Raw genomic sequence first — 14,615 nt, 5'->3', positions numbered from 1 at the left:
GTTGTATTAGTTAACAATAGTTAATGCACTATGAACTAACATGAATTAACAATGAACAACTATATTTTTATTAACTAACATTGATTAATAAATGCTGTAAAAATATATTGTTCATGTTTGTTCATGATACCTAATGCATTAACTAATGTTAACGAATGGAACCATTTGATAAAGTTACCAAAATGACATTAATTGTGAATTGCTAACATTTATTTATATTGAAAACAGTTATTAATAGTTCTGTTGCCAATATCAAAAGGTCATTGTGACATACTGGTAAGCAGTAAAAACCATGAGAGCATCACACACAGTAGAGATACTTTCGAAAATAAGAAAATTATATCCATTAAAAGCTCTAAAACTGCTCCAGTGAGAAATCATTAATATTTATGATTTGTTTACTGTCTTTGGCGTCTTGTCATAACACAAATCGCTAATTATTAAGCAAATGCATGAAGACGCGGTGCCGTTATTGAAGGTTAAACAGTTACATTTGTTATTAATGGTAATGTGACCAACATTAATCTGATTTTAATGGGATCCTCACAGAATAGCACTGAGATGAGTGACTGATGATGAGATATTAAGAGCACCTGGAGAGTGCGCATGTTTGATTGACACCGCGAGCACTCATGTTAAAGAGAGTAAAGCTAAAAGTGCTCATGATCGCTCAAACAGTCTCTATCGGTCCACACAACGTCTGATTGTCACGACTCACGTTACGTCACGTGTACTGCATGTTTATTTGTTGTTCAGTTCATTTTTATTCCCCTTTGCAGTCTCTTTATCCTCTCCGTGCTCACAGTGTAGCAAGTCAGAATAACGACAGTGATTAGAAAATGGGCAACTTAATATTCATACATGTGTAATTTTTGCACATTTTTAAAAACAAACCTGCAGATTCATCTGAATAACAGCATGTCTGAAAGTTTAAATTCGGAAATGCTTAGAATTGCCAACAATTCACCCTCCAGTGGTCACACTGTCATGCTTCAAGAGCTGAGAAAGTGCTCATTCATTAGAAAAGCAGTGTATGTGTGATTCCCTGCTTGCTGCAATAAAAATCGGCCCTGATTCTAGGCACGATCAGCCGATCACCGACTTAAGAAGATCGGCCGATTTAGATCAGTGGCCGATCTATCGGTGCACCCCTAGAGGGCATGCAAAGAAAAATGCAACAATATCAAAATGTCCCTCATCAGCACATACATCATGTCTCCAACTTCATATATTGTGAATAATAATAATAATATATAGGCTATAAAAAGTGTAATTTGGTAAATATTAAAAACTGAGCATTGTTATGAAGCCAAGTCTCCATAATTTCAAAATAAGAGTCCCTGGTGTGTTTCAGGCTTGTTAGTGTTAAAAGTCCCATGTTGCGCACCCAATATTCTTATTTTTTCTCTTTTTTTTTCTCTTTTTTTTTAAATTAATTTTTTTATTGAGATTTTGGTTAAAAGTAAACTACATCTGAGATTTTATGCATTTTGTACTCTTGCCATTATGTCTGAGCCAACTAAGAAAATGTCGTAACATTCTATAAATCGATTTTAAAAAACATCAGCCGATTAATCGGTTATTGCCTTTTCCACCACCTTAGTTATCGTATCGGCAAATTCCACTATCTTTCAACCTCTAATTTGAAGTAGGAAGGCCTGGTAAAAAGTTTCCAAGTCAGTTTTATTGAGACCATCATATAACAACAAAAAAAATATATTTTAATCTGTTTTTATACCCCTGTGACATGAAATTGCTCAAAGTTGAAAAAACACCTGTGTTTAAATGTGTTCTGTATTTGTGTACATAATGTTACTAATGCTTTGCAATGTAAAACTTCTTTTTTATCATGCCAAAAAAGCTTATTGAGTCTGAATCAGATATATCTCACTTCACTCCTACCTTAATAATTATTCATAATTATCTTTCACAGCCTACATTTTCCGTCAGTCAAGGTCTGGGCTCGAACCCTGGTCTGAGTTACGCGCCGTATCTGACTCCCATGAGTCACAGCATGGGTCTGGTCCCCACAGAGATGCTCCCCAGCACCCCCGTCATCATGCCCAGCAGCCCGCCAGTCAGCATGCAGAGCTCCTCCTCCACACAGAAACTACTGCGCACAGACAAGCTCGAGGTAATGTGACAAGCCACAAAAAATCACGTTTGTGTCGGAGAACATTTCTTTCAGCTTTAAGGCCGAAACAGACTCTACACAAGTACGTGAGTTCAGGCGCTTCCAGCTAAGCTCGATTTTGCACGTTGTTGCTTTCCAAAATGTGTCATACCATAATACATAATACAACGCAAATACGCGTTGCATTCTCAACATTGCCACTAGGGGAGCTATAGCGACTATAGCTTCTACGGCGAGTTTTCTCTTTGAAGCAACAGTATGAAGAGAATATTGCCGATCAAGAGAGTTAAAGTCAATATATTTAAAGCAACTTACCTGAAAAATAGCACATCTAATTTAATAGCACAGAAGTTTAAAAGTAACTCTTCCATCACAGTATAGCAAGAACACACGTTTAGCATGTTCACCCGGACCATGCATTGGCCAAGTGTTCGCTTTTTTATACACGTACTTGCATAAAGGATGTTTCTGGCCTTAGGTCTCAACTTCAGACAAATTAAATGATTTCTGAAGCAGAGATGAATCAAGCACAGTTTTGAATCACATTGTTATTATTGAAAGTGTCGAAAGTCTATAAGAAAACTAGATTTTTGTTCCCTAAAAGAAGTGCCAGCACTTGCAAGGCATTAAAAAATAAAGATAGAGAAGTAAAATGTGAGTTAGAAAAGTTCTAAATGCATATAAAGAGTAAAGGAGAGACGGACTGATCATAATATTCATGAATATTCATAAGTCCTGTGGGTTTACTGTGGGTTCAGTTTTTCGATCGATTTGAAAACTTTCAATTTCTTCAAAAGTACAAAGTTTCCAAAAACCAAAATTAGATAGCACAATGTGTACCAAATGTACAAAACAAAGTTTTTTTTTTTTTGTGGATTTTTTCCCCCTTTTTCACCCAGTTTGGAATGCCCAATTCCCAGTGTGCTTTTAAGTCCTCGTGGTCACGTAGTGATTTGCCTCAATCCGGGTGGCGGAGGATGAATCCCAGTTGCCTCCGCATCTGAGACCATCAACCTGCACATCTTATCACATGGCTTGTTGAGCGCGTTGCCACGGAGACATAGCACATGTGGAGGCTTCACGCCACCCACCGCGGCATCCGCACTCAACTCACCACGCACCCCACCGAGAACAAACCATATTATAGCGACCACGAGGAGGTTACCCCATGTGACTCTACCCTCCCTAGGAACCGGGACAATTTGGTTGCTTAGGAGACCTGGCTGGAGTCACTCAGCATGCCCTGGGATTTGAACTAGCGAACTCCAGGAGTGGTAGCCAGCGTATTTTACCACTGAGCTACCCAGACCCCACACAAAACAAAGTTTGAAGGGAGTCTGTACTCAAAAAAAAAAAAAAAAAAAAAAAAAAAAAAAAAAGAATTGCTTAAAACTTAAAAAGGTGGTTTGCCGGTTTAAGCTGGTTAAGCTGGCTTCCCAGCCTGACCCGGCAGCTTAACCTGTTCATCACCAGCCCAAAACCCCTTTAAAACCAGCAAAGGCCAGGTTGGGAGACCAGCTAACCACCTTAGGCTGGTTCAGTAACTTTTCTTTTCAGCAGGCGGAGCTGAAATAATTGCGGAAAAGTGTCAGAAAAAGAATTATGATTGATTTCTATACAGTACAGTGCTGCCTTGCAAGAAAATGATCAGTGCTGTTGAAACAATAACAGTTGAAGGTTGAATGTGTGTGTGTTTGTCACTAAATGTGCTATCACTTAGCAACTGAGTGATCTTTGTGATAATGAGAGGTTTAATTCCTCAGAGACCCTCCCACACTGAGGGAGACTGTGTCGTCTCTGTTGCTGCCTTTGTTAATATTCTGCTCTGTATTTGTTTATTTACCAAACGTGTGCTTTGAAATGTCAATGACTCATGTCTCTGTTTGCATATTCCTGTTCTGTTTTCTCTTTGTGTTTGTTTGCATCCACGCCCACGACCAGGTGTGTCGCGAGTTTCAGCGGGGTAACTGCGCACGCGGCGAGACTGACTGCCGCTTTGCCCACCCTAGTGACAGTCCCATGATCGACACGAGCGACAACACGGTTACCGTGTGCATGGACTACATCAAGAGCCGCTGCTCGCGTGAGAAGTGCAAGTACTTCCACCCTCCCGCGCACCTGCAGGCGAAGATCAAAGCGGCGCAGCATCAGGCCAATCAGACGGCCGTCGCAGCGCAAGCAGCCGCTGCAGCCATGGTAAGCCAATCGCAACATGCACAATAACAAACAACAGGGCTTTCAAACAAACTACATGTATTATTTGTATACGTAGATGTGCAGTTGATTCAGAAAACCATCATTAAAGTCAACATGAAATCAAAATGGACTACTTTTCTTATTGTGAACAATTAATTGCTGAATGTTATTCCAAAGAAATAATGTTTGTCGTCGGAATAACTTTAGCCAAATAATTATTTAGCCATTGTTTTAGGCTACTGTAGGTTATGCATTTTTTCTAAAATCTTGCCAATCATTAAAGCAGTAATTTCAGGCCGGTTAACAGTAATTTAATAAAGGTTATGGCTTTTTAATAAAAAAAACGTGACATTATGCAAAATAAAATGGCTTGCGAACGTCGTTTCATGTTGACTTTAATGAATTGATACTGAAATTACGTACATACAATGCTACGTACAGTTAAACGTAGAGGATGACTCTACGAAGCAGAACACTGACTTATGTTGCACATAACATTACGGTGTCTATTCTAAATGACAAGACTTTGCCTCACTGGCAGTAATCCATTGACCACAAAATTTAATTTACCACATTGTCACGACATATTTAATTGTAACCGAGACAGTGCTTTGAATTATGAAACCTTTTCCATCTCATATACAATAAAATTAATTGACAACACATGTGGAGATGTGCCCGCGGAGGGTGAAATTGAGATATCTGATGATGTTAGCACAATAAATGTGGAGAACTGCTTTATTATTATATAGCCATGACCCATCTCACAAATCTGAGGGGGGCTGCGTGCCAAATCTTTGTCAACTCCCTTATCTCGTCCCCAGAGGATTTTAGTCCTATTAAACAGGGTGAGTAAAGAGACAAAGAGACAAGCTGCTTCAGAAGACAGCAATGTGATAAAAATCTCCCCCTTTTTTCACATGTAGTATAAAATTGATACTATCATTGTTAGGAATAGGATATTAATATAATAAGCACAATGGCTTAAAAGCTTTTTTTGCTCACACTCTTGACTGCACAAGGTCATAGGACGTCTTTCTCCCCCATTTCCCTGCCCAATGGGAGACCTACTCTCCTCAAATCAGTTGAGATTAAATTAAGGAGATGGATCACATCTTCATGCCAAACTGACGTGAATGCACAGGTTCATCTATTACCTAAGTGCAACTGTGTTTTTGGCGTTACGCCAGGCTGCTCTAGTTTGTCAGTTCTAACAGCGTTTCTACACTGCAAGTGAGCAATGCAAACGAAACTACACTGAGAGTGACGCAACGCGGGAAAACTAGACTGTTTGCAATATACTCAACAAAGCTGTTTACATTGCAAGTGTGCAATGTGACGCATTACAAACAACACTACATTGCAAGTGACGCAACGGCATTAAACTAGATTGCTTCCATTATAATCAACAAAGTTATCTATACTGCAAGTGAGCAATGCGACACAATGCAAACAAAACTACACTGAGAGTTAAGCGACACAAGAAAACTAGGTTGCACACTTCAAGCGAACGATGTGAAACAATGCAAATGAAACTACACTGAAAGTGACGCAACGCAGGAAAACTAGACTGCTTCTGTTATAAATAACAAACCACACTGCAAATAAGCAATGCGACATATCGCAAACAAAACTACACTGCAAGTGACGTGACGCAAGCAAGCTAGATTGCTTCCATTATGTACAACAACTGTCTAAACTGCAAGCAAGCAATGCGACACTACACAAACAAAACTACACTGCGTGATGTGACGAGGCTGTCTACACTACAAGTGAGCAATGCGATGCATAACAAACAAAACTACACTGTGTGACGTGACGAGGCTGTCTACACTGCAAGTGACGCAACGCTATAAAACTAGATTGCTTCTGTTATAATCAACAAAGTTGTCTACATGGCAAGCCAGCAATGCAACACAATGCAAGCAAAACTACACTGCGAATGACACAGTTCAAGAAAACTAGATTGCTTAAGTTATAATCAACGAGGCTGTGTACACTGCAAGCAAACAATGTGGTGCATCGCAAACAAAACTAAACAAGAGAGTGGCGTGACGCAAGAAAGCTAAATTGCTACCGTTATATTCAGCAAAGTTGTCTACAATGCAAGAGTGCAATGTGACGCAATTAGAGGTGTGAATTTTCAGTGGCTTCACGATTCGATTCGATTGCAATTCAAAGGGTAATGATTCGATTACAAAAATGATTCTTGATGCATTTTTTTGGCAGGTTTATTTATATAGCACATTTCATACACAATGGTTATTCAAAGTGCTTTACATAAAAATTATAAAGAAAATACAAAATACATCCAAATTAAAACCAATTAAAAACAAGAAATAAGAGTAAAAAGTATTAAAATATACTTTAATTATTATTATTATTTATATAAAAAACGGGTGGTGGAGGACGAATCTCAGTTGCCTCCGCATCTGAGACCCGTCAATCCGCGCATCTTATCACGTGGCTTGTTGAGCACGTTAACGCGGAGATGTAGCGCGTGTGGAGGCTTCATGCTCCGCGGCATCCATGCACAACTCGCCACGCGCCCCACCGAGAGCGAGAACCACACATTATAGCGACTACGAGGAGGTTACGCCATGTGACTCTACCCTCCCTAGCAACCGGGCCAATTTGGTTGCTTAGGAGACCTGGCCGGAGTCACTCAGCACGCCCTGGATTCGAACTCGCGACTCCAGGTGTGGTAGTCAGCGTCGATACTCGCTGAGATACCAAGGCCCATTTTCAAAGCTATTTTCAGCTTTGAAAGTGGTCACAGCTATTTTCAAAGATCAGAACAAGTCACATTGCATAAATACTATTAAATACTTCAGCTGATTATATAAAACAAATTTGTTTAAAGCATTGTTAATCATTTTTATGTAATAGGATGTAATTAAAGTTAATCTATGCCATTTTTGGCTGTACTGCACTTTGGGTCAACTTCTGTTGTTTTAAACGTGCTTTAGAAATAAATTTGACTTGACTATTCCAAGCCTTTTTTTTTATCACAACTAGAAGTTGTGGTCCAGGATGAGATATCTGCTTCTATGAGAGTGCGGATGTCAGCTTCTCTCCTCACCAGCACAGGTGATAGTAAATCGGTTTAAATAGCTGGGTTGTTGCTTCAGAAATTTACCAAGCATCTCATTTAGGCTGCTCCATCTGTTTGCTCTGCGACTAGAAGTCTCAGGACGCATTTCCCCGTTGCAAATGCTACAATGGATTTCGAACCCGAGTCATCAGGTGTGCGCACTGTCCCAACGAGCTAGAGACCGGTAATGAGTAACAGCCAAAGAAATGGAGAGAGTGCAAGAGGGAAAAAGCATTGGGAAGCAGAAGACAAAAAAAATTAGAAGATAAAAACATCACCCACGTGAGAGGGTTTGTGAATTAATTCCGGGATCGTAGTTTCATTCAGGCACGAATGGTCCTGTGGCCGATACGCCTGGTCTGCAAACAGCTGTGTTAGTGCGCTTGTTTCTAGCGTCTCTGGCGCACGCTGCTGCGCAGCCGCGGTTTATACTGAAGTCAGAATCGATTCTGAATGTTTTGGGAATCGATTCAGAATCATTGGAGAAAGAATCGCGATGCATCGCTGAAAGATTTTTTTCTCCCACCCCTAGATGCATTGCAAACTTCACTTCGAAATGCAATGCAAGAAAATTAGAGCGATTGTGATTTAATCAACAAACTTGTTTAGACTCCGAGAAATGCAACGCATTGCAAGCAAAACAAAGTGATGCGACGCACGAAAACTAGAATGCTTCCGTCACAATCAACAAAGCTGTTGATGCGAGCAATACGACAAAACTTGACGTTGTACACATGCTGCTTAGCTTTGTTGATTATGACAGCAGTCTAATTTTGTCTACACTGTGAGATATGCGGTGCATGTAAATTAGATTGCTACTGTTATAATCAACAAATTTACATTGTGAGCTAGCTGTGAGCTTGTGGTCTTTCAATGAAACCAGTCTAGTTTTGTTGCGTCGTTTGCAGTGGAGACACATTCATTGGGGATGATAGAAGAAGCATTCTAGTTTTGTCGCATCACTCGGTCGTAGTGTAGACACTTGTCGTGGATGAGTGTAGAAGCGTTCTAGTTTTGTCGCACTGCTTGCTTGCATTATGAACAATATTTGGCAGCTAGCTTTACCCCATTCCCCACTTCTCATAACTCTTGCGCTTTCGAACAGCCTTGGTGTGATTTTAAGTTTGCTACATTAGCTGTCATGGCACTCACCTGCTTGGCCTCATTCGTTTTGCTGTTTTATTCCATTTTCGCTTCTGCTTTTGCCCTTAACTCCCCTTTTGTCTTTTTCCACTGTTGTGTCTGGGTCAGAGAGTGACTCAAGGACAGTATTGGCTAACCAGTCATAAAAAAAAAAAGCCCAGCGTTTCCCGAGTGAACAGCGACCTGAGATAAACCGTTCGGCTTTGACTACAGGGTAAACCGCTGTTAGCCTTAAGGTGCAGTGTCCTTGCCCTGATTAACAGTGTAATAACGCCACAGATAACAAAGCAGATTTTTTCCCAGGCTTTAAATCAGCCAATTAGGAATGCTGGAGCAATATAACCCTAAGCTTTACCCAGATGTAACCCCAGACCCAAGGGTTTAAAAAGCCAGAAACAAAAGATTTAGATACATAGTCTGTTTTCTTGTCTTTATTTTAGTTTCTTTTGTTTTTTTTCCCCAGTGGACAGTTATGTAATTCTGTATGATAACTCCCTTTGGGTGGTATTTTTATTTCAGTGCTTCTCTATGTTGGTGGTGGAGAGCAAAACATTAAACACAATTAAAATGCATCCTATTCGATCCCATCCTAATGTATATTAAAAGTACTTCTATGTAGACATCATAGGTGTACCCCTAAAACGAAGGTTGTTCCGAAAGGCTGAATTCCAACCGCAGAATGCATTTTGACAAGCTTTGTAAAAAAAAAAAAAAAATAATAATAATAATCCAAGATAGCAGATGAAATAAAAATGTGAATTATAAACATAGTCATATTTCAATTGAGAAAAGTATCAGTATAAATATTTAAAAAAAATAATGATGTTGTCCTATACTTGGTATCATTAGCTTAGCAACATGCCAACATTAAACTCTATGGAAATCGACTGTCGTGTGTCCTGTGCGTTTTACGCAAGGTGCACTATTTGAGTGATGCACTGAAATTCCTGCATACGTAGAGTGTTCCAAATCAGTCACTTGTGAGGTTGAATTTCAGGTAGGATCCCTATGTAGACGGTAGCAAGGTTGCTCACTAGGTTTTTAAACATAAAGTCTAGGGCATAGAAGTTTTGTCGAAATGTTCCAATTTTCTTTAAATGGCTTTTAGATTTTCTTGATGGTTTGCATTATCTTTTTTATCCTTTTCATTCAATATTTCAGTTTTTTGTGTAAATATTCTGATTTAAAGCATTTCTGCATGACCCTCGGTGTCTTTGTCATTTCAAGCATCCTGTTTTTTTCACTAAATAATATTTTGCTGCCCGTCAAGTGACATTCCATTCCATCAAATTCATATCTTTACTTATAACCAATACATTTGCATGGCATTTTATATTTATAAATGAATAATATTGAACTCTATTGACATATTTAAATTCAATTTAGCCTGTTATGCCCTTAAAATAACATGTATATATAATTTAATATTTTAATATATTATATTACATAATGATACCCAAAATAAATTGAGCAGATAGCATTTTTATGGGCCGCAAAATATAACAAGAACAATAAATCATGAAAAAGTTAACGAAACCTAAATTGGAAGTTCGCAAATATAAAAATAAACAGAGCTCCACATTATGTGATAAGTCATATTAGGTTGTTTTCTTTTTGTTTGATGACCTTTACAGTTTATATCTAGAGAGTCAGTACTTCTTTGACAGAAAGGAATGTTACGGAAGGCATTTCTCGTAGACAAATCCCACCTCGTTAAGCTACTGTCTCTTAGTATCTATCTGAGTGGTGGTTAATGTCATAGCATTTTCGCTGTGCATGTTACAATTACCCAATGGGTGCTGAACATTGCGACTCCTGTGTTTTGCCTGTACGGTCATCGTTCTCCCCCATTAATAATTAGCAATCACGCCACCACTCCATAGACAGCGTGCTGTCAATTCCACTCAGACAGCGAAGTTAATGTTGCATCAGTATTGATGAGTCTGGCTGAAGTAAGCTATTAAAGCGTTTTTCCATTTCCTGCGGCCTGGACGGCAAACGATGTTGACAGCACAACTGTTAAACGAGTCCATCAAGGACGTTTGATGTCTGCCAGGCAAACGTCCCTGAAAAGAAATGCCTACCTTACATTTTGCTCTGTAAAAAGTGTTGGCCGCACGCCATCATTAGATTTTTTATTTGCCGCACACACACGAAACTCTCACACGCTGCCAATACCGAATTTCGAGAGTCTGGATATTTTGATGGTCAGTGTGTTTTATCTAATACTCTATGCAGTGTGTTTGTTCACAATTGATTTAATGCTAAAGAAAATCCAAAGAGCTTTCATAACTAATATCTCTACAATCCCATTAGCGTGTTTTACTTTTAATGCGTAAATGGTGGAAATCTTGATTTGTGACCCTTATTTAACAAAGGTATTGTAGATGCTTTTTGCTTTCGTACTAATTCAGAACGTAGCTATGTGTTTCTTTGAAACAAGTTTTTTCGTTTATGTGCATGCCTATTGTTTTGTATGTGGTATACTGCATTCAGATTATTTTTGTTTTTGTTTTTTTCCTTCTCACCTATCCACAATGCAATGCTGTCCCCATGATGCACCTCTGCTTGCTGTTACCTGTATGTTAATACGCTTGAATCCCATTGGCCCACTGCCATCATGTGCTCGCTGCCTGCTATTAAAAGACTCAGTCGACTGCCAAAGCAATGAAGCGACCCCTCGAGGCAACTGTAGATATGGTACTATGACCTTTCACCTTTTTGCTTTGCATGTAGCTTTTTAATGTACCGTAGCGACACACAGAATTTAATTTGGCTTCTTTGTTTTGTAGTGAAACAATTAAAGTCACCAAGTACATGTTTGTAAATGTATGTACCATCAGTCAATAATGAACCATTTCTGTAGCTTTATTGAAGCCGAGTGTGGCGTAAACTGTAAAGTTGCATTTTGAACTGTGACGTAAGTGTTTTGCTAACTATTTTAGTTGACGTTGTCATCATCCTTGTGTTAAAATGGAGCGATGAAGATTTGCATCACTCTTGAGTCCACAATGCACTGCGGAAATTAGTTTTCTTAATCAATATTTTTATATTGTTTTCCAGTCAAAGTTCATTAACTTGAGAAGCAAAATTGCGTAAAATATTAAGACTTATTTTTGGAGAATATATCTTGAATTAAGTGTATTATTCTTACCCTATTAGGCTTAAATCTAACTAAATTTAATAAGAGTTTATGCTGAAAACAAGGAAAATATTTTGCCAAAAGGATGGGTGAGAAAAATAAACTTAATTCAAGATGTATTCTCTGAAAACAAGTACTTAGATAACATGGCAAAAATACTGATTAAGAAGATGATTTCTTTGCATTGTGTGCATTGATATTTGTTGAAGTGTAAGTGTATGGTTAGGTGGATGCATATGTGTGCTAAAAACCTTGAGTATTGTTTAACTCGCATGTCTATCTTCTCACGTATTCTCGCCCTCAGGCGTTTCCACACGGAGTCCTGCAGCCTCTACCAAAGAGACCAGCACTAGAGAAGAGTAATGGAGCCAGTACGCTCTTCAATCCCAGCGTCTTCAATTACCAGCAGGCTCTGGCCAACGCACAGCTACAGCAGCACACTGCCTTCTTTCCAACAGGTAAAAACACCTACAAACACATGAACAAACACACACACAGCACCAACAATGCTTTATATTAATCCCTTGGTCACCCTCTAAACGTCACACCCTATTTCCCTCCTTTAACGTCATAACCGAGGCTTCTAAAGAGCCGTTTGTTCCTCTTGCATGTAACGAGTATGCACTGAATACTAATGCATAGCTTTGAGAGTACGTTTGTTAGAAAAACACTAACACGTTATTTATATTGTTTTGTTGGTGTTGTGCATCATGTGGATATTCATGCATGTTAAAACGGCCCCTTTGACCTAAAGTGATTAAACTCGGATTACTCACAAATACACAGCACCAAACAAATCTGCTTCGATTAGCACACTAACTTATCCGCAAAATGATACATTAGACGAGAGGGTCATATTACTGTCATTTTGATTCGCCTCCCAAAGCATACAATTTAAAACCTGCCAACTAGTGCTCGCCCAATGTGAGTTTTCAGTGGTCGATATTTAAGGTTTAATACCATATTCATGACAGCAAATGAGAAATATGAAAAATGACTGAAGTTACAGGATGCAATATTTATTTAGAATTCACTTTTAAATATTTGAAAACAGAAAGTGTGTATTAGCCATTGAAAAGGTAGAATTGGCTGATGCCAATCATCTTAAAATGGCAGATATTGAACGATTAATTGGCTCAATTTTAATTAAAAAATGTTTGAAAAATAAAAATGTCTCTTATCCATATATAATCTTGGCCTGAAAAATGACCTCTAAAATTGCGTTGTTGGTCGATTAATTAATTATTGTCTTGGCCGATATATCGGTCTACCACTAATACATTTGTGGAAATTACAGGAACACTTATTTTATGAATATTTACTCAGAATTCACTTTTAAATATTTGAAAACAGAAAATATTTATTATACATTTTAAAAGTCAAATTTTCTGCTACCGATAATCTTAAAATGGGCCGATATCAACCGATTAATCGACTCAAATTTAACTTTCAAATGTTTTTAAAAAATGTAAATGTCTTTTTATCCATATAATCTTAAAATTTCCTGTTGTTGGCCGATTAATTAATTACTGTCTTGGCCGATATATCGGTCTACCACTAATAAATTTGTCGAAATTACAGGAACACTTATTTTATGAAATATTTATTCAAAATTCACTTTTAAATAACTGAAAAGAGAAAATCTATTAAAAAGGTAGAATTTACTGATTCCGATTATCTTAAAATGGCCATATATCGCCTGATTAATCACCTTAAATTAAAATATTTGAAAACAGTAGATTTCTATTCTTCATTTTATCTTAAAATGGCCAGTTGTTGGTCAACTAATGAATCTTATTAGACCGTTATAAATCGGTTTATCATTACAACATTTGCATGATTCACTTATTTTAAAACAAAAAATATTTATTATCCATTAAAAAGGCTGATTTTACTAAAACCAATAACCATAAAATTGGCTTGGCCAATAAATCAGTCTATCACCACTTGCAACATTTACATAAAACACTGTCCATTATAGTTGGACAATAGCAGTATAATAATAGTATTTCACTAACTTTCATTGTTTACCTGCAGGCGTACATACTGCAGTATTTTTATAACAATAAAAAAACACTTCTTTGAAACAGCTCTATATTTAGGGTCTCGCAGCGTGTCCATTTGTCTAATCCCTCGTAGGTGTATTTTATCATCACACACCCACACGGTTGTATTTTCTTTTAGCTGTCCTCTTGTGCCCCCGTTCTGCCCTCTTATGCAGCTTTCAATGGCTTATAACAGCACTCTGTCTAATTTAACTGTAGGAGTGGTCGTTCTCTCACCGCATGACTATATCTGTGTGGCTGATTTTTAGCTGTCTTCCTCCTCTGCCCCTGTTGCCCTCTTCCTCTTCTCCTACTCTCTTTTCCCTGCGCTCTAATTTCACAACACTAAGCTCCTGTCCTCTCATTGCGGCCCTTGCTAATATTGATCCAGTTTATCTTCCTGGAATACACAAGTTTTTTACGGGAATGACGACACGGTGGAGCGAGCGATCTATAAAGACAAGGCTAATTGGTTTTGAATGGCATGCTGAATACTGAATCTCTGCCTCTGTGTCTAACATGTTTTTTTTTTCTCCCGATTAACCTGTCTTCACTCTTCACTGCATGCTCACAGGGTCAGTTCTTTGCATGGCACCTGCTAGCAGCATTGGTAGGTTCCTCCTTATTCTGTCTGTCTGTCTTTCTGTCTGTCTCTATGTTTTCCCCACATCACGTAGTGATCTAGCCACTCTTACAGGTGATTTGAAGCTGTATTTTGACTGTCTTGTCACATAAACTACTGGATCAAATTAGCACCTGGAATCCATTTGTTTACACCATCATGTGCCCAAACAGTTGTTTTCACCTTTATACTGCTTCTGTTCACCTGCAAGAGTGCTCTGTTTGTTTGGAATTTTCAAA

At 38.3% G+C, this 14,615-nt stretch overlaps 1 protein-coding gene across 13 annotated transcripts in view; it reads left to right on the top strand.

Annotated features, from left to right (window-relative positions):
- Window positions 1–14,615, top strand: part of LOC127443851 (muscleblind-like protein 2a) — a 100,630-nt gene that overhangs the window by 66,962 nt on the left and 19,053 nt on the right. For 6 of the 13 annotated variants that reach the window (XM_051702821.1, XM_051702830.1, XM_051702825.1 and 3 more), the window contains exons 4-8: window positions 1,934–2,134; window positions 4,076–4,330; window positions 11,214–11,267; window positions 12,014–12,167; window positions 14,329–14,364. In XM_051702821.1, coding sequence (XP_051558781.1) covers window positions 1,934–2,134; window positions 4,076–4,330; window positions 11,214–11,267; window positions 12,014–12,167; window positions 14,329–14,364 — 700 coding nt within the window. The remainder of the gene's footprint in view (window positions 1–1,933; window positions 2,135–4,075; window positions 4,331–11,213; window positions 11,268–12,013; window positions 12,168–14,328; window positions 14,365–14,615) is intronic. The other 7 variants (XM_051702826.1, XM_051702832.1, XM_051702827.1 and 4 more) reach the window with 3 other exon arrangements.

This window comes from Myxocyprinus asiaticus, chromosome 7 (assembly GCF_019703515.2).
Source record: "Myxocyprinus asiaticus isolate MX2 ecotype Aquarium Trade chromosome 7, UBuf_Myxa_2, whole genome shotgun sequence".
NCBI classification, from domain to species: Eukaryota; Metazoa; Chordata; class Actinopteri; order Cypriniformes; family Catostomidae; genus Myxocyprinus; species Myxocyprinus asiaticus.
The sequence above is the reverse complement of the archived record's forward strand: the minus strand, read 5'-3'. Positions and strand labels throughout refer to the sequence as shown.